The sequence below is a fragment of the Bombus pyrosoma genome, linkage group LG8 (assembly GCF_014825855.1).
Source record: "Bombus pyrosoma isolate SC7728 linkage group LG8, ASM1482585v1, whole genome shotgun sequence".
Lineage (NCBI taxonomy): Eukaryota > Metazoa > Arthropoda > Insecta > Hymenoptera > Apidae > Bombus > Bombus pyrosoma.
Window position 1 is genome coordinate 723,386 of NC_057777.1, and position 21,529 is coordinate 744,914.

At 35.3% G+C, this 21,529-nt stretch overlaps 2 protein-coding genes across 9 annotated transcripts in view; one reads left to right on the forward strand and one right to left on the reverse strand.

Annotated features, from left to right (window-relative positions):
* The window catches only part of LOC122570409 (neutral ceramidase), a 139,739-nt gene that overhangs the window by 16,898 nt on the left and 101,312 nt on the right, over window positions 1-21,529 (reverse strand). For 3 of the 5 annotated variants that reach the window (XM_043732683.1, XM_043732680.1, XM_043732681.1), the window contains 6 exons: window positions 18,059-18,236; window positions 17,532-17,675; window positions 16,744-16,920; window positions 16,363-16,490; window positions 16,069-16,267; window positions 14,330-14,536 (listed from right to left, as the gene is read on the reverse strand). In XM_043732683.1, the coding sequence (XP_043588618.1) occupies window positions 14,330-14,536; window positions 16,069-16,267; window positions 16,363-16,490; window positions 16,744-16,920; window positions 17,532-17,675; window positions 18,059-18,205 (1,002 nt within the window). In that variant the 5' untranslated portion in view covers window positions 18,206-18,236. Of the gene's footprint in view, window positions 1-14,329; window positions 14,537-16,068; window positions 16,268-16,362; window positions 16,491-16,743; window positions 16,921-17,531; window positions 17,676-18,058; window positions 18,237-18,318; window positions 18,343-19,374; window positions 19,472-21,529 lie in introns of those variants that run through there. The other 2 variants (XM_043732682.1, XM_043732684.1) reach the window with 2 other exon arrangements.
* LOC122570416 (cuticle protein 19-like) lies at window positions 4,817-14,113 on the forward strand. Of its 4 annotated transcripts, none has more exons than XR_006317807.1 (4): window positions 4,817-4,873; window positions 8,685-8,957; window positions 10,598-12,871; window positions 12,977-14,113. XR_006317807.1 is itself a non-coding variant. In XM_043732702.1 (3 exons), exons 1-3 carry the CDS (start codon window positions 4,865-4,867, stop codon window positions 10,883-10,885), a joined length of 570 nt encoding a protein of 189 aa, XP_043588637.1. In that variant the 5' UTR covers window positions 4,817-4,864; the 3' UTR covers window positions 10,886-14,113. The 4 variants fall into 4 exon arrangements, 1 of the variants encoding a protein (XP_043588637.1); XR_006317808.1 differs by having other exon boundaries at window positions 10,598-11,962; window positions 12,050-14,113; XR_006317809.1 differs by having other exon boundaries at window positions 10,598-11,532; window positions 11,628-14,113.

Sequence of the window (21,529 nt, forward strand, 5' to 3'; positions counted from 1 at the left end):
ATAAATGTCTTCTGTGATATAAGAAATATAATAGAGAGACACGAAGAATGTACACAATACGTAAATGTCTCGAAATTAAAGAAATAGATTTGCATTGATAGAAGACAAAGAAAAATACTTGAATCTCGTTATAATACATTAATCGAAAAGTCGAAACTTTTGTCTATAATTATCTTTTAATTACTTTTTGAAACACCTTTCATCGATACAACTATACAACGTGGAGAACTTAATCCAGAAATTTTTACACGTGATCTTAATTAGGAAATAATAGATTTTTGGAAAGTCCCAGAAAGCCCCTCTTGGAAATAAAGATTTAAAATTTAGAAATTAAATTTCCATTTGATTTCACATTTTCGAACGCCAAGTTTGAAAGCGAAACCCTCTTTGCACTTAAATACTGAAACAGAAATCTTGTAGCTTTCATTTTTAGAGTAGTTTGATATTCTTCTGAATTTTGAAGTTCAATGGAAACTGTTGCAAGTGAAGAAACCTAAGTTTATGATTAGAAAAGGTGTTAAAAGAATGCCTTTGCAGATCCGTCGTTCATAGAATGGCTCGAGTAACAGGTACTCCTCTTTAATGACCCTTTCACACCGTCTGACCATGGGTATTATCTGCTTTAACTGGCCGTAAAGTACGTCCTCATACGCGCAAGGTCCTTCTACGAGTTCGAACTACATCCAACTGTTTCGTTTTAGTGAAAAAAAGAAGAAGAAGAAAAAAAAAAGAGAGATGGATCCGTATCTCGAATGTCCGAAGTATTCTCAACGTCTAATGGGGTAACTTGAACATTTGGCAATCACAACTATATATTACTTAAGCCTACTTTAGCTTCAAACTTCTTCGTCGTCGCGTCTCGTTCATTCCGAGGATATTCTTATGAGAAAACTCGACGTTTATGTAACATTTTTATATTTAAATTTAGAATTTGAGGTGTTACGAATGTACATAACGTTTTATTGCCTTTTGCAAGAAATGGTTAAGGCATATGATTGAAATTTATGTTTGAAAATTTGTATTACGAATTAGATTTTGTTGCAAAAGTTTCAGTTTATCGGTTTATAGATTGGAATTTTTCAAGAAACATTTCGTTTCCAAATTTTGCGTCAAATAAATTGAAATTAAACGACAATCTCGTCTGTGAATTTCGAAGTGGAAAGTTCAAACCTGAAACAAACGTCGAGATCGAAATACAAACGTCGCTTCCGAAATTTGATCCGGCGAGTTGAAATTCAGAATGAAAAGTTTCTTTGAAAAATGTCAACGACAGAATTTCGATGTAAAATACAAATTTCTCCTAAGAAATAAAAATTCGAAATTAAAATTCCAGATTTGTTCGCAAACGAACGTATTCTGCCGGTAATGTTCCTTCGTATTTCAAACAGCAAAATTTTTACAGCATAGAATTTGTAAAGATTCAAGTTCCTCTTTTAAGACATACGTGACCTATGGCAGGCCATCTTGTATTCATTTATATTTGAATTGAAAATGAGACACGCGTACGTGAATCACGTAAGGGTGGAAAGTCCTGTATCTTTATGTCAACTCACGGTAAGGATGCAGAGCTTGATCCAAATCTCGTCCGCGTTCCAGCGAATTTTTATCTCAATTCGCGAATCAACGCACTGAATATCAACATTGTCTCTCTGTACCCATTTTCTGCATCACATCGACGATCACTTATATCGTTACATTCGAACGAAGAAATATATTTTTATGCCAACATTTTGATGAAAAATTAAATTCAATTGCAGTTGACCCATTTTTAAATTCAATTGCATTTTGAACTAGCTCGCTAAACTTTTAATTAAATCTTAAAAGTACAAATTTTATTTGACGTATCTAATAATGTATTTCATTTAAAACTGAACAATCTATGTCGACGATTTGTTACTTTCGAATGTAATTCGTATTGAAAGTTTCAACAATTTGACTCAATAAGCAGTATTCAAATTTTGAAATATTATTTTAATTGATACAAGATTTGGAAATTACATTCGATGCGGCGTAGCTTGTAAATCTTTTTAATTAATTTAATTCAAGATTGCGAACACGTTTTACGGAAGAATGAGCGAGTGCTCGTAACAAGATCAGGTAGAAATTTCTCTTTTTATCGATAACTGGAAATGATATCTTCTTTTTTTTCTGTATCGTTCGCACTTGACCGACTTTGCTGATGGCAATAAACGAGCGAAATCGTCGCTTTGCATAACGTCCATATACGAAGCATTTCCGTGATTATACAGGCGTGCTTAATGTGCAAGGGAGCAGCACCATTCGTTCGGGTAGACAAACGAGCTCTGTCGTGGATACTCTACTATTGCGTCACTTCAAGTGCGATGCGTAAGACTTTGCTCGACAGTCATGTCATTTCAAACTCCCTAAAGATCGTAGTCGCTTTAAAAAGAAAGAAGAAAATAAAAAAAAGATCTTAACGCCAATTTGCTACCATTACATTATAAATAAAGTACAACAGTTTCGAACAAACGATTTAATTGTACTCTTCAGGTACTTCGTTTTAGCTTTCGTGTTTTACATAATAAAAATTATGAACGGCGTTTATCGTTTAAGGTTCATTAAATTACTCACAGTAATTTTTGTACGAATTTAATATTTTTTTTACAGTATCATTTACAGTAAACAGTTACACGGAATTAAACGTACCTGGTATTTGTCCGATAGGAAGATTCCTAAATGTTACTTTCTTCAAATTTGATCGCAAATGCAAAGATGACGTTACTAGTACATTGCAAGAACGAAGCAACACGTTTCAAGATGAGAGACTCTCGTAAATAAAGAAATAATTATGTCCAAGAGGCTAGAAATCTGAATGACGAGTTAACTCGTCTTTTCAGGACAGCGGATTGCCGAAAGCTTCAGTTTTGGAAATTATCATAGAACACCAACGATTCAGCCTTATATCCTTATATAAAATTTCTTTCGTTTCCTTCAAAATTTCGTAACGAAATCTCATTACAAAAACCCAACGAAGCATAAAAAGTCAGCTTCAAATCTACAATTAAAAGTAACTGTTTCCTCTGAATCGCGTCAGAAAAGTAGAAAAACTCGCCATTAATAGCCACCTAATGCAACAGTAGAGTACTAAAAGGTTCACGTTTGAGCTCAATTTCTTTCGAATTAAGATCGCAACGAATGAGCAAATTTACGAAAGATCCTGTTGATTTTCGAGGTATTTCCGAGTCATCAGGCCTGGTAAATTGTTAAATAGCAAAAAAAAAAAAAAAAAAAAAAGAAACGAGGCGATTGCGAGAGCAACTTCACACGTAGCCAAGTAAGTGGAATGGGATAAAGGGTCGTTAGCGCGAACAGAGGGATTATTTAGATAGTTTTGCGATTGCATCGCGACTTCGGCGCAACTTGCCCGTTCTGTGCTCCATTATTCGTGCCTGTGGGCACACGAGCGAGCTTTGTTTCGAGTCGGCTAATATATTACGACATTACCTAACGTAACATTCGCAGGGACCACGCCTATTCCCTCTCAACTTGCTGGTTTTCTTGCTAAATTAATTTCTTCTCTTCCTACCGGATTTACGCGTGGAACGCGAATGTGTAGAATCGCGTTGCAGAAGCGTCTGGAACTTCGTCTCATACTTTTCAAGGGGAATAGATCGTGAAAATCGTAGCAACGAAAATGCATCTGTAATAGTTGAAAGTTTAATTCCTACGTGGGAATTGTGTCGAAATATTTGTAACTGAGTCGAAATACAAGCTTTTGTCTCTTCTTTCGTTCGATAATAAAGATAATATTGTGTAACTGATTGTCCGATTGTCCAATCGACTATTAAAAAACTAGTGTAGGTCGCGTGTAAAGAATCAAATGTCGATAAATCTAAGACAGAAATAAATGACTTTACAACCCATGATCTGTGTAGAAGATGCAGACATCGAGCGAAATCTAATTTGGAGGAAAAATATCGCGTTTGTCGATGCTTCGTAAAGTAGTTCAAATTTATCCTAAATTATCCAATTTAACGAAATCCAATCACAATTTGTGGCTCTTGCGGAAAACTCGAAGGTTAACAGAGAACGTTCCCAGATAAAATCACGTTACAATTTATTGTTCGCATAAAATACAAGAAATTCAATAAGCCGAACCTAACCGAAAGCAAAAAATCCATATTGGATGATTTTCCTGCGTAAAGTACTCGAAATGGTTAGCTTTCCTGAGAAATAAGCTATCCAAATTCAAAATCCTTCTGGTCTTTCAGAAAATTCGCGTCACGGCTAATAACCTATACAAAGTATTAACAAACGTAACAATTAAGAAAGCCAAGTTTAAGGCAAACTGAAGAATCCACATCGAACTCGACGACTCCATAATTCAATAACCTCTCGCTACATCCTCCGCTATAAAACACTGTAACTAAATTAAAAAGATCTGTCCATCGGAGCATGGGAGGGAATATGCGGCGAGGTCAACATCCCTACGAAATAAAGCAAATGCAAATTCAAAATCATTCGAAACCGCGATCGCAACCGCGCGTCACGAAATCGAATCTCTCGATGCATCGACAACCGCGACTCGAGCCGCGAGTCCTCGCGGCCGACCGGAAGTGTCCGCAAGAGACCGAGGCATCCTTTCGCTGGCACGTGGACGCATCGCCTCGCCACCCTCTCTTCTGCTCCAAGGAAAAACGTGGAGAGGATCGTTTGGTTGAGGTGGGAGCGTCGTGGCACACGGGTAACGCAGTAGGAGGACGAGGGCTTTTGCCCGGAACGAAAGACGCGGCGCGGGTGGGAGATAGATATAAGGGCATCGTTTCGGAATAACGGCTATCAGTGAGTATCGCGCTGTTTTCGCATACACCGGCGACACACGGGACACGCAGCATCGACCACAATGCCGAAGGTATTGCGACGGGAGAACCGGAAACCGGAAACCGCCGGGACCGTGTGCGCGCGTGACACCGTGCAAGTTTTTCTTTCGGACATCTATGTAGCCTCTTTCGTTGATTCTGCTTTAATTCTCGTGCTTCTTACGACCTCTTCAGCCTCTGAATAATTTTAATGTACGCTGTATATCGGGTCAGCCAGGAGCTAACGTTTGGTTCGATTAATTAAGGGATACTTGTGTGTATTCCTCCTCTGAAGGAAGTTTCAAGATGAAATAGTAAGGAAAGGGGTATATTGGTTTTCGAAGGAAGTTCGTATCGTTTGGTACAGATGGTATTTTAACGTGGTAGGTTAGTTTGCGGTATCTTTCGAAGACTCGTTTATATCTGCTACTTTAATTCTCGCGTTTTGTAGTTCTACGCACCATCGATAGTTAGAATAGTTGGAATATCTGTATATCGTCAAGGGGCGAAGAAATAATGTTTGGTTCGAACGGCGAAGGGACGGTTGTGCGTATTTTTCTTCTCAGAGAAGTTTGAAGATGGAAAGGTGTAAGGTGAGAGATGTACGACTGGTTAAAGATGTCATTACATAGTTATCGTATAGTATAGGTGGTATTTCGTATCGGTGGTAGGTCAGCTCGAGGTGTTTTCCAAAGATTCGTTTATGTTTACTACTTTAATTTTCGTGTTTCGTACTATGTGCTTCTGCACCCTCTCGATAATTGGAATACACGCCGCTCATAATACGTTAACTCGCATTGAGTACTTTCCACTGCTTTTACCTTTTATCCACTTCCTCGTGAATCTGTTACTCGAATCGTATCATACGACGTGCCTTGCGATGTAAAACGGTATTAATAACAATTAATTGTACATTAATGTTAATTAATTTGATATTAAAATTAAAGTAAACTCTGTTAGAGTTTTGCGATAAATGTAACGGGTAGGTGTCCTAATATTTATAGCTGGCAGTTTATTGCTCTGCACATTGGTTGGATGGATAGGTAAATAATAGTTGGCAAATGGTCAGTCAGGAAAAGATGTTCTCTTCGACCAGTTGAGAGATGTTTATGTGTATTTTACCTCCGAGAGAAATTCGAAGATAGAAGGGTAAACCGTGGGATATATAACTTGCTTTTCGAGCAAGTTACAGGTGTTATTAATAGGTGCTGTACATTGCAGGTGATATTTTGTCCGGTGACAGCTCTATTTATGGTGGTTTTGGATGGTTCCTTTATGCTTAAACGGAGGTTTCTGTGAAAACGAGTGTTTCATTGATGGAAGTTGTTCGATAGTATTTTTGGAAAGTTTCTTTCCATGTAGTAAGGAAGTGTTTAAAACTTAATTAAACTGTCAGTAAATGATATACGAGAAGCTCTTTTTTTTTTTTAAAGAGTTATACGTATACACTTTTCTATACCGTAAAACGATTGAAAAAGTACATTTCCTCGTACCAGAAAATATAGAGTGCCGAATGTTTTAAATACATTTCAGTAAAAAGTAAAACAACTAAAAAGTTACAACCATTCGCTTTAAAAAAAAAAAAGATGAAAAGTTCTTTAAAAGTTCTCTACTCGATATTGGAATTTCATTTATACATTTCTCTAAAAAATTCGATTCTTTGATCGCGTATTGAAAAGACGATGACCTCGAGAAAGATCTATTCACCGCGGTACCAAGAGCTTGATCCTTTCTTTTGTCGGGTCGTCGATATGTTTCTGTATAACGTTTTGTGGTCTATGATCCGCAGGCGAAATACGGAAGCGGTGTAGCTACTTCCGTGGATTCGTATTAGTTTACGGAGCAAGGTCGACGCGAGAAAGTGAAAAAGGACACTTTTCTCGGGAAGGGAAGAGCTCGTGAAGCGACGCGAAAGACGAAACTCGAGAAACTTTCTCGAGCCATACGATGACTTTCAAAGTTCCCCTCGCGTTAATCTTCTTGCCACCGAAAAACGTTTAACGACTAGGGACTTTTAACGAGACTGTCGTTTAGCCAATAGTCGAGGTAAACCGAAACGATCGACGAGTTATAAACGGAAACTGGTGTTTATGGCGAGAAAGATCGAGTTGCTAAATATATCGTTGATCTCGTTGATCGTGTGATTTGTGAATCAGCTTTGCTTTACTTTCGATCGAGTTTGGATCGTCTTTTATTCCAGACAAATGTCAATATATACTGTTGGTAACGGCAAAGATGTTCTAAATTAGGGACTGACTTTAATTTGTTAACTTTGAACCGTAGCCATCTTCAGATGCAAAGTTTTACGTTGTGTTTTATCATTGATTTAAAATAATTGTTTATATATGGCGTTAGTAAAATTTTCTCGTTTTATATCAAAGGGTGCTTTTTGTTTATCATCTCAAAATTCTATAATTATTTAGACGATAGCTATGTAGCATATCGTTATGTAGCATTGTACGTTGAATTTAAGTTTCTATCGGGACTTCGAGTTTTACATAACGTACTAGTTTTTTAATTTCAGGTAAATTTTAAGTTACATAGCTTGACTTTTGGTTAGTTATACAGCAAAGTAGCATGATTTGTATATATATTTAGTGCTGCGCTCTTCTACTTAATTTATTATTAGTTATAACAAGTTTCTACAAATTCAACGAGAATTCATTTCCGTGTAAATTTAATAGTCGTCGTTTCTTCTAAAATTTTTACAACGAAAAATCGACAGAAAGATGTACCGATATCTTGCAAGTATTCCGTAGTTCATCAAGAATATTTTCGCTGATATCCGAGTTATTTTCTTCTTACTATTACTTGAATTATTGAACCAGATTTTGATACGAAAGGTCACGAACTCGTGATTCTGCGTTAGCGTCATACGGCATTCGCGAATTTCTCTTCGAAATTTTTCGAGCAAACTACGACGATATAGATAGATCAGCACTGCCATAATACTGCTACTTTATCGTTAAAATTGCGTTCACATCGTCTACATTAGCTCGATGAAATGTCCGCCATAATCTCGTTTGTTTTACGAGCTTCTGATATACTGCGTGCTCGTGGAAAAATTTTTGTAATAGCTCGTGCCTTGGGAATCGAGCTTCCGATCGAAAAGTCTAATTTGATGGGTTGTCGACTTTTTCCATAGCAAGGAATCGTGTATCGGGAAAGATTTTCTGCTTATGCTCCAGAATTCTTTCGATAATCCCTTAGAAATTACGATCTATGCTCCAGGCAGCTTCTTACGTTTATTGAAAGCTTTCTGAATCCGAAAAATTAGGTCGCACGTGAACATTCATATGCAAAGACGTTGGAAACGAATGGGTTGGCTTTTTACTTTCTCAGTTAGCTTCTCTATAGAAACGATGATAGTAATTGTACATTGTTCTTTATGCCGTGCAAGATAGTAGAGAAGAATGTGAAAATTGGCTAATCTAAATTGTATGGTGGTTATCACCTCGTGAATCTAATGTTTTAAGAAAAGGAAAATTATTTCTAAATTTCAAGTTACTTAATTCTAAACAAATTTAAAAAAAACATGAGTTTTACTATATTTCTAAACGAGTGTGATTCTTTAAAATTATTGTCACGGAGCAGACAAAAATATTTCATCGTTGATCTAATGATTTAAGGAAAGAAAAATTTCTAATGACGCGCAAAATGATATTCTTCCTCGATTTTTCAGAATTCCAGAGAAAGAGAAGCTTCGTTATACATTTTAATTTAAAATAAGCTTTAAAGAAGTTGTAAAATTGTTCGACGAATTTATAATAGCTCTTCCTGTGGTGTGAAAAATTCTGTAAAATTTTGACTAGGATTTAATCAGCACAGTCGTATTGTTGATTAAGGGGTCAATATAAATTTCAGTTTCAGATTCTATGCCTTTTATGTGCAACTATTGCAGTCAGCCACGCAGTGGTTTTAAGCGGTTACGACGGCGGCCATGGAATCTCATACACGGATTACGAGAGTCTCGAAGGATACTCAGGATCTGCTGTTCAATACGAAGGACACGCGGTTCTACCAACAGTAGCGGTTCCGGTTCACGCGGTTTCCGCCTCACCTGTCCAAGTTGCAGCGACCCTCGATCATGGATCTCACGGATACGATCATCATGCTGATCACGAACACGATTACTACGTAAGCAATCGTATCTATTTTCCATTAAGTTTATCTTTATATCGAATTAATTACTTAAAAATAAATATTCCATCGTTCCTTATCCGATCACTTGAAAAACTCGATCGCTTGAAAAATTACGTACAATCTTTGTAAAACTCGAGATACTCGCTATTTCATCTCTGTAATTATCACCGTGGGACGAAATTTTTACGGGTAAAATCTTTAATCTCTGTCGGAACAAAAATATCCATTTGCCTGGGGCGGCAAAAAGTTTTATTCTTAGAAGAAGGAAAATCATTTTTTACAAAATAAAAATTACGATATCTTCGAGAAAGTAGAAAATTTTGTTCTTAAAACAAAACAAAAAATCACGTACAAAACCACTTTTGAAAAAAAGAAGAGAAAACCAGAAGAACAAACGAAGATTTGTAGTTCGTTTCGATTTACATTTCGGTTCGATATTTATTTATTGAATTATATAGCTGTCATATTGTTCCACAAGCTTTCTCCGTCTCTCACGCAATTTGAATATTCCAACCTTGCAGAACCTCTCAGGTTTTTCGGCGAAAAACTTTTCAACGTGATTTTTCCTGTAGATCAAATTCCTTAAAAATCGGAAGGAACTTTCCAGGCAAACCAGGCAAAATATTTGAACTTAATATCTTTCGTATCATTCGCTTGCAATTAAGATCAGATTACAAACGATGCAGAAAACAAGTTGTAGTAAATTACGCCATTAGCGATCGTCGATCACCGGATAAGATACTAATTATCGGAGATCTGTGTTTGGAATCGCGTATCGTATCGCAAATAGTTCAGAGCACGAGGCGTGACGTTCGCCTCGCCTCTATGTTAATTGAAATTCCAGCCTGTGAAAAGCGGTGCTTGGCATAAGAACTTCTTCCGCGACGTATCTCATTGTCGCGAACGTTTCCGCGACGCTTTCTCGTAACGATCGCTCGTTAGAGATCGTTTGAACGTCCGTCGCGTGGAAAATCGCTTATGAAATTTCGTTCCATTCAAGATACACGGCAGCTACTTTGGAGAAATTTAGATGTTGAAATTACGTAATTTCGTCTTGATATTTCAATATCGTTCTCGTTTCAGAAAACAAAAAGAATTTGTAACGTTTCAAGAAGATGTTTGGCGTAAAATTCAAACGAGAAATTACGCATCTCGAATACGACCTCTCCTTACTTTATCCAAAAAGGAATTTTGTTGATGGTAGAAAAATATAATTTGGTCGAAATTGATAAAAATTTAATGGCAATTTGCGGTGCATGAAATCTTTCTTGACTCGTGTTACTGGATTCGCTATTTAATATCGCTGTGCGACAGACATTTATAAATAATAGAATGATAAATAGAAATTTACCAAGAAATTATAAATAGACATTTATCAACAAATTATAAATAGGCATCTATTGGCACAATCTCGAAGAATTTATTTTATCTGGGCTTGGTATCGGTACCACTGCACGGCAGCAATTTATAAATAGAAAACTTGACTAAATTAACCGGAAAATCATCAACAACTTATAAATAGAAATAGAAATAGAAATAGAAATTCATCGGAAAATTATAAACAGAAAGTCTTCCTTGTGAATAAATTATTTATTAACAAAATATAAATATAAATTCCTTCTTTTCTATTATAGGCTCATCCAAAATACACTTTCAACTATGGCGTTCACGATCCTCACACAGGGGATGTGAAGACTCAGCACGAAGTTCGTGACGGTGACGTGGTTCACGGATCTTATAGCGTCAACGAGCCTGACGGTAGCGTTAGAATCGTCGAATACACTGCGGACGACCACAATGGCTTCAACGCAGTGGTTAAGAAAGTCGGACCAGCGATTCACCCTAAACCAATTCCCGTAGCAAAATACGTTTCGCCGGCGTACTACAATAGTTACGAGGAATACGAAAAGCATCATTATTAATCGTACGAATATATCCGAGTGATAGAGGAAGAAACAAAAAAAAAAAAAAAGCAGGAACAGGGTTAGAAAGAATTTATTTAAGTGAGACGTGTCGACGATTAACCCCTCGTTTTATGGTATCGAATTTGTGATAGACTATGATTGAAATATTAAAAAACAAGGACTATTTCAGCATCCTATAGGATCTATAGTATAGATAATATGCAGATTTCTGACATTTTCATTGCTACCGATGCACATGTTGCGTCGTTTCAATCGTTCAAGCAACGTTAACTGACGTAATTGTTCTTTTCCGTGTATTTCGATGCAGCGATTGAAGAAATAGAGAAAAGGCGGCGAAGTGTATCGAGATAAATATTATCGTTTGAAATAAAGACATTTTTTATGAAAAAGAAGAGACGTGTAATTCCAAAGGTGGAGCAGTATTTTTCAACACCGAGTGTGTTATATAAATACGTATATTATAATACGAAAATAAATTAATAATTAATCGATGCTGTGTTATTGTTGATAATTCATCATTCTCTATGATTTCTGCCATTTTTTCCCAAAAGTCTTTTATTACGTCCCGAGAAGATTTCCTTTGAATTTATTTCAAATTCAGACCTTTGAAGAAATTTCTTATGAACTGAGTAAATGTATTGCGGGTAAGTTATTAAATCATAAGGCAAGGGGTTAACCGATTCGAGTCATCCACATTTTCGAACGTTCACTTTTCCGATTAATTCTAAATGGTTTCTAGAATGAAATCGCGGGTATTCATACAAACTGGGGTATCTAGTCGTAAACGCAACTAAAGAAATGACCATTTCATCCACTGGATATTATAACGAGAATTATATTTTGGATATTTTGAAAGTGTAAAAAATATCGCAGTACAAACATAACGTATAAAGGCATGAAATATTCAGACGCGTATTTATGGGAAATTTAATGGTGCAGAAATGCTGAAAACAGGTTTCTCATGAATGAATAAATATCCGCGGTGTAATTATATTTTAATCGCTAGAGGTGCTTGGAGACGGAAAGCGTGCCAAAAAGACGGGCCAAGAAATGGTAAATTATTCATCGTCCAAGGTATATGAGTGTCTCCGAAGGAATTTGATCTTCCTCGCGAAACTTAAAAAAAGAGAAGAAATGCTCATAACAAAAACATGTTCCCAGGAGAAATTTCCATTCGAAGAAACGAGTTTCCAGCTGACGACCCTCCGAATTATCGGGAGGATATGTAAACGAGTGTTTACTGTTCGTTAATCGGTAGAAAGTGCCTCGGGGCGAAAAACGATTTGCTCGTGTACTTGAACAGTAGCGAAACAACTTTCCATTCTGTTTTATCCGATGATTTTGCCAAGAAATTCGATGAAAAATAAATTCTTCGCGATTGGATAACAGACAGCAGGAACGCGAGAAAGGAAATCGAGCAGTGACCATGTTGATAATCATTCGGCTGAACGCTTTAAAAAAAGAATTATCGTACTTTGTTATACTTTCTTTAGTTGTTCTTAGAAATTGGAGACGTTTGATCGAAGGTGCCAGGAGAAATGTAGAATTTCAATAGGTGAAGAACTTTTTATAATTTTATTCAAGGAGAAAGAGCAGAGAACTGGGAAGAAATTTATGAATATTTCGTAATAAATATTCTGTTACATTATTAAATAAATAACCAGGTGATTGGAAATGTAATTGACGAAATTTTCAATTGACGGAAATGTCGTCAATTACTTAGATTTTTCCGAATATTTTCATTTATTTCCTGTAAATTTATCGTTTTCCAATCATTTCGTCTATGCTGCAAATGGTTTTATTTATTTGCTGTGTATTTTTTCGTGAAAAAGCGCAGATCGGGCTTCTTTAATGATGTACACCATATCGTTGTTTTCTAAAGGAAGAATTGTACCTATCACTGGGCAGAAAATCTGGAAGATTGTAATTTTTCAATGTCCGAGGACAAAATTTCCTAGAACAATTTCCGAATAAATATAACCAGTAGGTACCCTTGCATTTATAGACGGCAATGTACTTATCTTACTTCTGTCATATAATTTAAATTATGATTATTTAAGTTAACTTATGCATAGATATACATTACAGACTACTAGTTCCAATATCAAGAAGAAAGCAGAAGATACGAATCACGGCGAATGTTATTCACAGAATAATGATTTAATCACAGCGAATCTGTTCGACGAAGAACATCTTTCCTGTTCGTCGCTCAAGAAAGGCTTCCTTGAAATTAATATCCCCTGACTAAGCAAAGTAAAAAAAAAGAAGAAGAAGAGAGAGAATGGGTACAAACGTAATCGAGGAAAAGCAGTTCAGACACCATCTAAACCATCAACGTCAGAAGTGTTTTATTACACCGACACTTTATTTCAACTTTAATTAATCTCGTTCTCGAGATATTCCGTATTAAGCGCTCTCCCGAGTGCAGCGCCATTTTCTTCGTTTATTCGATAGTTATCTTGCGTTTCTATGCCCATGATCTCTTCTACTGCATATGTATATGCCTCTGTAGATTATATTCCTACATACGTATCTATGTTCTAATATTTACGCGTTCTTTTACGCTGTTGATTTTATTATTCATCAACGAACAGCCGAGTATTCTAATTACGAATTTTCTCAAACGGAAGTGTACAAAACTGGAAGCGTACCGACGGTGTAATTAGTAATCTCGATGCTCATTGCGCTCATTCTTTCTATTATCGTTGGTCATTTATTTTGCACCTCCGTAGGATCGTTTTATATCACTTACGTTTATGTTACGGTGAGAGTTCAAAGTGGCGCGAAATTTATTCAAGAACTCTCGTACTTACTCGAAAGGTCCACGCATTTTGTACCATTGTATTTACCTTTTAACGATACGCTTATGATTCCCGAAACTTAATATGTACGGTTAACGATCAAGTATATTAGCAATCTGAATATTTGTTAAATATTCAGCCTTTGAACCATAAGTTTTCATTCTACACTCAGCTTGTAATTTCGAAACAATTAGACTGCCAGTATGTGGTAGAATGATAACAATGTGGCAAAGATAGATTTCGAATTATTTCTGTTTTCAGTGATGTTTAATTTTACATCAAATGTACTATATAAATATCTAGTGACGCTTCGATATTTGTATAATCAACTTTTAACAAATATACCGACATACATGTAACGACGTAGATAAGTTCGTATCTTATCTTGTAAAGAAAAAAGATAGAATTGAAATAAAAAAAAGTATCCGGAATATTATAACGATATTTCTACAATAAATTTCTATCTGAATTTCTTTTTCAAATAATAAAGAGTTCCCAACATCAAAAGGGCTTACAGTTCAAACGAGGAAAATTCCCAGAACATCGTAATAAAATTTTTAATATTGGAAGGTGAAATGCCATCAAATAAAAAAATTACACCTATAAAGAATAAGAAAAGTGTATAATAAAAATGACTTACCCATGATTCTTTGAAGATCTTGTTGGCAATGATACTGGTGCTCTCGAACATGTCCTTTCCTGGGCCAGAAGCAAAACACATTTCCTTTTTTCTGGGGCAAGTGTATTGCTCGGAACAGTTATCGCCAGAAAATTCACATTTCGGGCCACGTGTGTTTGGTGAAACATCGCCAAGATTGCTGGAGGCGAAAGCTGCTACGAATTGGCCCTGATTTCAAGGAATTTGTGTTACAACTCCTCGCAAAATCCACAATTGTATTCTTGTTTCGTATTAACGTAATTACTTGGACTCACGAAATCATAAAGAAAAAGAAAGAGAGAATGGAAATTGTCAATTTGGACAGAATAATTTTAGAGATTGATACAATTTTGTATTCTGATCGCGGCTGATTACAAACAGTAATTAACTGCATGAGCTGTAATTAATAGAAATTTTGGAATATTACTCGCAAGTATAATTGAAGATGACGATAGAAAAATATAAATCACATTTTTATGTCTTTTATATGAAACTGATCCTAAAATTCAATTTTAGAAACCTTATTGAAAATTGGTATAATTGCTAATTGGTATAAAATGAGTTGCATCCTTATCGTTTTTACAAAGTTTTATAAATTTAAATTTACAATAGGCTGTTAGTTCGACTACCTATATGCTATGCAGAAATAGTTCTTTGCAACCACCAATCAACATAAAAATCGGCGATTCAAGAAAAATTGTCCCGTCGTATTTTTCAATTGTAAGAGTAATTTTTATAATCGTTGTAATTGTAAATTTAGTAGATATTAATAAATTTAAGAATCGTACACTTTACGAATTTTGTGAAATTTTGTAACAGAATTTTCTTATGGCTTATAGTATGGAAACCATACGAACGATCCAACATTCCGAGATAAACTGCGTGTCTTTCATACAGATAACCTGTGAAATTCGCTAAGGGTGATTATGTTTATTTACAATATAGCTGTGCTCTGAATTTATCATATTTGTATGTATTTCTTGTTCTGTCGTTACATATTCTCTTCTTCTTTCTCTCTATTCCGCAAATACGATAGGTCGACATTCTACGGGTTCAATATATTAGGAAATTTTTAACAAGATATATCCGTAATATTTATCGTCAATTTGAAATACATTTTAGATAAACTCTAAATTATTTAAATGTTGTAGATATAAATTGAACGATTAATAGAATTAGGCAACGTGTATATTTACATATACACAACGAACATAACGCAATGTATAATGAGGATAATCCCTTTATAACCCTCGAGATTATGTTTTCTTGTGGGCTTTAAGGTATAAACCATATCTTTCTTCGTTTTATAATTTAATTGGATAAAAATGACGAATGAACGTTGTTTCTTTCTAACACAATTTATTACGGAAATATAAGAGGATAGGAATTGAGAAATTATATTATTTGTCACTCTTGAAACAAGATTATCGGGTATGAATCTATTGATTAAAAAATACCAAATGCAACTTGAATCGAGAAAAAGTTAATAATAATCACTTTACCACAATGTCTTCTTATATATCTGAGAAATTAAACTAACTGAGAAACCATTGCTAAATATGCCTCGTAGTATCCTTAGAAATTTATCTAAAAACTAGCTAAGCAATAGACGAATGAATTCTTAATTTTCCTAAGTAGCTTAATGATATTCCACACCGAATTAATATGGCATCAAAATTATTTCCAAATTAATAATTAACTTTAATACTTAAAACCCTTACCTTGCCAGGCAACGAATCGTTATTCATAATTTTCTCGAAAAGAATCGAGGCATAGCCAACATTATCACTGGACAATAGATGATTAGTATTATTCATACTAGTTGGATGGATCGCGAACCAATTAATTACACCCAATCGCTTGTTGCCAGCTCCGACAAATTGTATTTGTGTCATAATCTTATCCACATCGTGCTTGTACCTATTACATCGCAAAATAAATTTAATCGTTAACGAAATCGAAGAAATGCGTGGAAAGGGAAAAAATGATTTAATCGTTAAAATATGGACATTTACTTGTCTCTCTCTGCTTTTGGATTGTTCAGATAAGCGGATGGACTTCTATTAATGTTCACACCATGAACTTCGCCATGGGTGATGAATATTCTGCCTGGAACTATGGCATAGTGGGCACGTTGAATACTCTGTAATATTCATACGATATTTATCGATTAGATGATCGTATGATAAAGCATTTATTAATGTAAGAAATACAAATCTATTATAATATGTGTTATAACATTAGTTTTTTAATTTTCTCGTTTCATTCCTCAAGATTGTAAATTGAATTTGATCATTTGAAGGTTCATAGTTAAGTATAAGGAGAATGAAAAATTGACGTGTTTCTATAATATGTAAAATTTATCAACGTAGGTATTTTTAATCCGGAGAAATTACCTTCGTGATTCCCTTGACCATAGCATCGAAGGTCTCTTGAACGAAACCGAACGTCGTAATATCGAACAACATGTGCAACATGAATCCACCGGGTGTGGAGTGCGAGTGAGTTGCACTGATCATCACATTTTTCTCTGTGTACAGGCTGCCAAACTCTTTTTCAAGATTCTGCAACACCTGTAACAACCAACATATTTTATCAGGAACACAAACTTTTACAACTTGTATAAATCCAATAAGTAAAAATTATTGAAACTTTATTTCCGAGTAGAACACTTTGAAATGAATTGAAAGCGAAGCGTCGCATAAAGAAATTTTATTCTACGTTTCTCACTTATTTTTTCACGTAGAATCTCCCCTTGTTAATTACGCTACGATTACTAGGATACCTTGCATATACAAACACAAATACACAAAATGAAAAACAAAGAGAAATAATCTAATAAGATAACTCTTTCTAATAAATAATTTCGATTTAAACAAGCACTCATTAATATCCCCTTAGAAATCATTTTTTAATTATTATCGATTTTAAATCGAATTTATTTTTAAATTACTATCGAACAATATCTCGATGGAAAACATTTTCAATCGTACTATATTGCTTATCTATCTCAACATCTTTAGTTATCGTCGATAAAAGGATGAAAGATGCGGATAGATATAATTAATTAGATAAAACGATAGATCTGATTTGCGAACTTTGTGTTCGAAAAATGACAGAAAATTTCTAGTTATTTTTCTAATTGTATCAAAGAACGAAGATGAAAAGATGCAAGAGGGATTACCGTTTGACGAACGCCGTTTCCTATCATGGCGCTATCCACGCTGACGAAGACGAACCTCTCCTCGCCATCGTCGATGATGAATGCGCGCGAGAATGTTCGAAGATGGATTCCTGATCCTTTTTGATCGATCTTCGCGTAGCCCATCTAGAAAACAAACAATCCCCGTGAACCACTGTACGAATACAAGGAACACGACTCTGCGTCGTTCCTCCCGGTTGTTTATTGCTCAACTCCGTTCCAACGCAACGATATCCGTCGAATGGGAATTATCTTTCTTTCTATAAAATTGAATTGAACGTGCAAAGATATAATGCGTATAACGTGCAAGCATGTACGAAATATCCAAAGTAAAATACTATTCGTAATAGTTGGAGGATAAACAGGATGTTTATTTAGGTTCTATTTCTTTAATGACGCGCGCAAAAATATAAATTCGCTCTCCAGTAACGAGTATCTTGTAATTTCAGCATATTATAATTTCTATGGTAAATGCTTGTTCGAACATGATACTTTCGTACGATACTTACAAAAACAATTTCAGCGGCGGGTCCAGTAGCATCTGCTCTGCCCACCCCGATGCTGTAAGACGCGATGGCGCCGGGCACCGCAAGCTGGACAAGCCATATCGTCAACAACGCAAGGATTCTAAAGCGTCCAACTGCCGGTGCCTCCATTCAGCTTTTCTCTGCCGCCAGTCTGATCGCGCTGAAATCAAACAAACCACTGTTTTCAATCACTGTTTCAACTTGCTTAATATTATCGTCCATTCAGCGATAAGCGAGCATACCACCAGAACAGAATTCTTTTTCCATTTCCTCGCTTCCAAGTCGTACTTAACTCGTTATACGAATCTTGTTTCGACATAGAATATTAACGCACATTCGACATATCGATCGTATCTGAGTAACGACATCAATGATTTGAAAGAAAATGCGCGAAAGAAAGTAGGTGAACTTTGATTTAAACGCATGATTTGTTTGTATCGCGTATGCAAATTGGGATGTTGAAATAGCATTAACTCGCGATCGTCGACCGTTGTAATAAGATGCGCAAGCTGCATAAACAAGATTTTGCAGATATTTTTTCGTGTACGTTATTGTTCGATTGCCTAATTGCTTTTTTACGCGCGAATTCGCAAGAAAACATTTTACGCGAATAAAACTCGTGCAGAAAATTTCACGTATATTATTACGCGTAGTTATATGATATTTTGCTGATACAAATGTAATTATTACAGAGTTTAACGAGTAATAGCGGCGATTAGATAATCGCGATGTTGATGGCAATGAATTTAGGTTCCATAACGAATCCACGGTCAACGGGATGACGAATGCGATTTCTGCCTAAAGTCAAAGTCGTATTCGACTTACTGATCCACGATTCGGGTGTGTCTCGACGTACTTGTCCACGGTACAAGTAGAACTTATCTGACTAAATCTCAGTCCAAGTGGAACTGCCCTTATAATACTCCTCTCCGTACCTCTTTGTACCCCTCGGGTCAATCTTTGTTTTTGAGAAGAGCTATTTAATTACTCCGTAGCTCTGTTAGGTACACGTCCCTCCCGTGACCGTGGCTACGTTCAACGACTCGTTGTGTCACTTCGAGCCCAAGCCAACTATTTCTCAGCTTTACTATTTAAGTGCAACTATGATAAAAAGTATCGGGGACCTTGCCAAACGTTCCAAAAGAAAGGCCCCGATGTCCTTTCATCTCCGACATATATGTAAATCTATAAGAAGGAATTGTACTATAAAGATATTAAGAAATAATGTAAAAGATACTGAAAACAATTTTCATAACACATTTACTATCATTTTGATAACATTAAGGACATTTCCTTACTCGTTTAAATTTTAAGGAGCGAGATGGAATATTTATACGTCCCACGGAGCTCTCTTCGTTGGAAGAAATTTCTTGCTGCTTTGAAAGGTTTCCATTTCTACAGAAGAAGTTGAAGGTTATAAGAGGACTTTCGACAGATATCATGACTACCCGGAATGTGTCGAAGCAAGAATGCCTATTAGCTGTCTCAAGAACCACGCTTAGGTTCTTCTCCGAGAGGAAGAGGATCGTGAAAGTTGAAATACCGAATGGTAAACTTGTCACGTTTCCACGAACTTTTGACAAAACTCATGTATATGTGAAGACAAGGTTTCGTCAGATGAAAGTGATTAAACTAATATTTAAAGAAAATTCTCCCAGATTAATCGTTTGATAAAAAGCAAATTAACTCGTTTCTAACCACTAAAAGATTCAATGTAATAAATTTAATGTAATAAATTTAATGTAATAAAATAAAGTAGTTTCTACGTATCTCAAATAAACTTGCGGTTTAGCAAACGTGTAACGTAGTTTCTTTAAATGCATACTCTTTAAATACGAAACCATTTGGTTTCACCCTCTTCTTGTTCATCGCCCTTGGAAAGACACCCTCTTAAACACATTTACACACACAGTCGTCGCTACCATTTAGTCACACTAATCCCTCCAGAGTCTTCATTTCTCAAGCGTCAGAGATATCCTCTTGCTTGCAGTCCGAAACATTTATCTTGTAGCTTCAGATAAGAGTTCAAGTGCAATTATTTTAAAATAGAACACGTGAATGGATAAAACTGAGACTTTTAGCATTCTAATTATTCCTATCTTTGTACAAAATAGTATATTGATAGATGTTTTATCAAAGGTTTTTGAAATGTATATACTAGTTAATTGCGAAGATAAAGTTGTACATAAATTTGAAGTTCCATTGCAACAACATTTTTAATCTACGGTATTTAAAATTAGTAATATCTTGGACAATGGATGTACTGATTGCAAAGCGTACAGACGCTTTGTTGACGCAAAATTTAATTGAAATTTAAATAATCTCTTCGATAATAACGAGAATAAATAATGAATATGAAAATTGAATAATCTCTTTTGACCTAAAAATTGATTTTAATAGATAAACATAACATAATGTATATTATGAATATAGCATGATATTTTTGTAGCAATATTTTTCATCTTTGTGATCTGATTATTTTATGTCACGTAAAATTACATATGAAATACAGAATAAAACAGATTCGTAGAGACAAGAGGATATAGCGAACAAAGGATAGCTTCCATGAAATTACATATCGTATAATGCACGAATGATCCTTTGTTTTGATAATCATTATCACGCGAGGCAGCCGACACAACGCTCTTATCAAAATATACATATCACGAATCACTCGACAATTTCCTCTCATCAAATTGATGATCTTCTACCGTCGATGTTTCCATTATTAATAATTTTCTATGGTAAAATTGATCAACTTTTTCGGCAGAATTTCCATCGGTAGAAATAATACAAAGATTCGTGTAAGAACATTTTTTGAAGAATAGATTGTTCCTTCTCTGATATTTTTAACGTGACCATTCCGATGAACAGGAATTTTAATTTCAGCGAATTTCAGTTCCAGGATCACAGAAATATGTTCTTTCGACGTTTCAGCATGATATGGTGGGTTGATTTTTCTATTTTAGTAAGTGGAAGCTTATGAGTAATTCCAGATGACAGAAAACGCTCGATCTTTGGACGCAGTCCAATCTTAATGGAATAAGATGCAGTGATTTTATCTTTCTGATAGTAAAACCGTTGCAAATTATAATTTCTGCAATGTCTATAACCTTTCTAATTATTCCGATCTCACAGGAAATATCCATACCTCTTAATTATATCGACAAGTCGTCTGTTTGATTATTCTTCTATATTTGATCCTTTTCGAGGATTCGAAGAATAAAAATAGCGATATAAATTTATTACTTTTAAATATCGATACAGAAGATTCTTCGGATGAAATAATAAAAGCTTTTTCGAAGATTTAACATATGACAGCGACAAACCGTTAAATATTAATACACAAGAGGCTTTTAAAAATAGAATAATACAATTTTCATTGTAGAATAATAAGATTTACAGAATGGCAGTGACAAATGAAATTCACTGTTCTCAAACCTTTAAATAGAC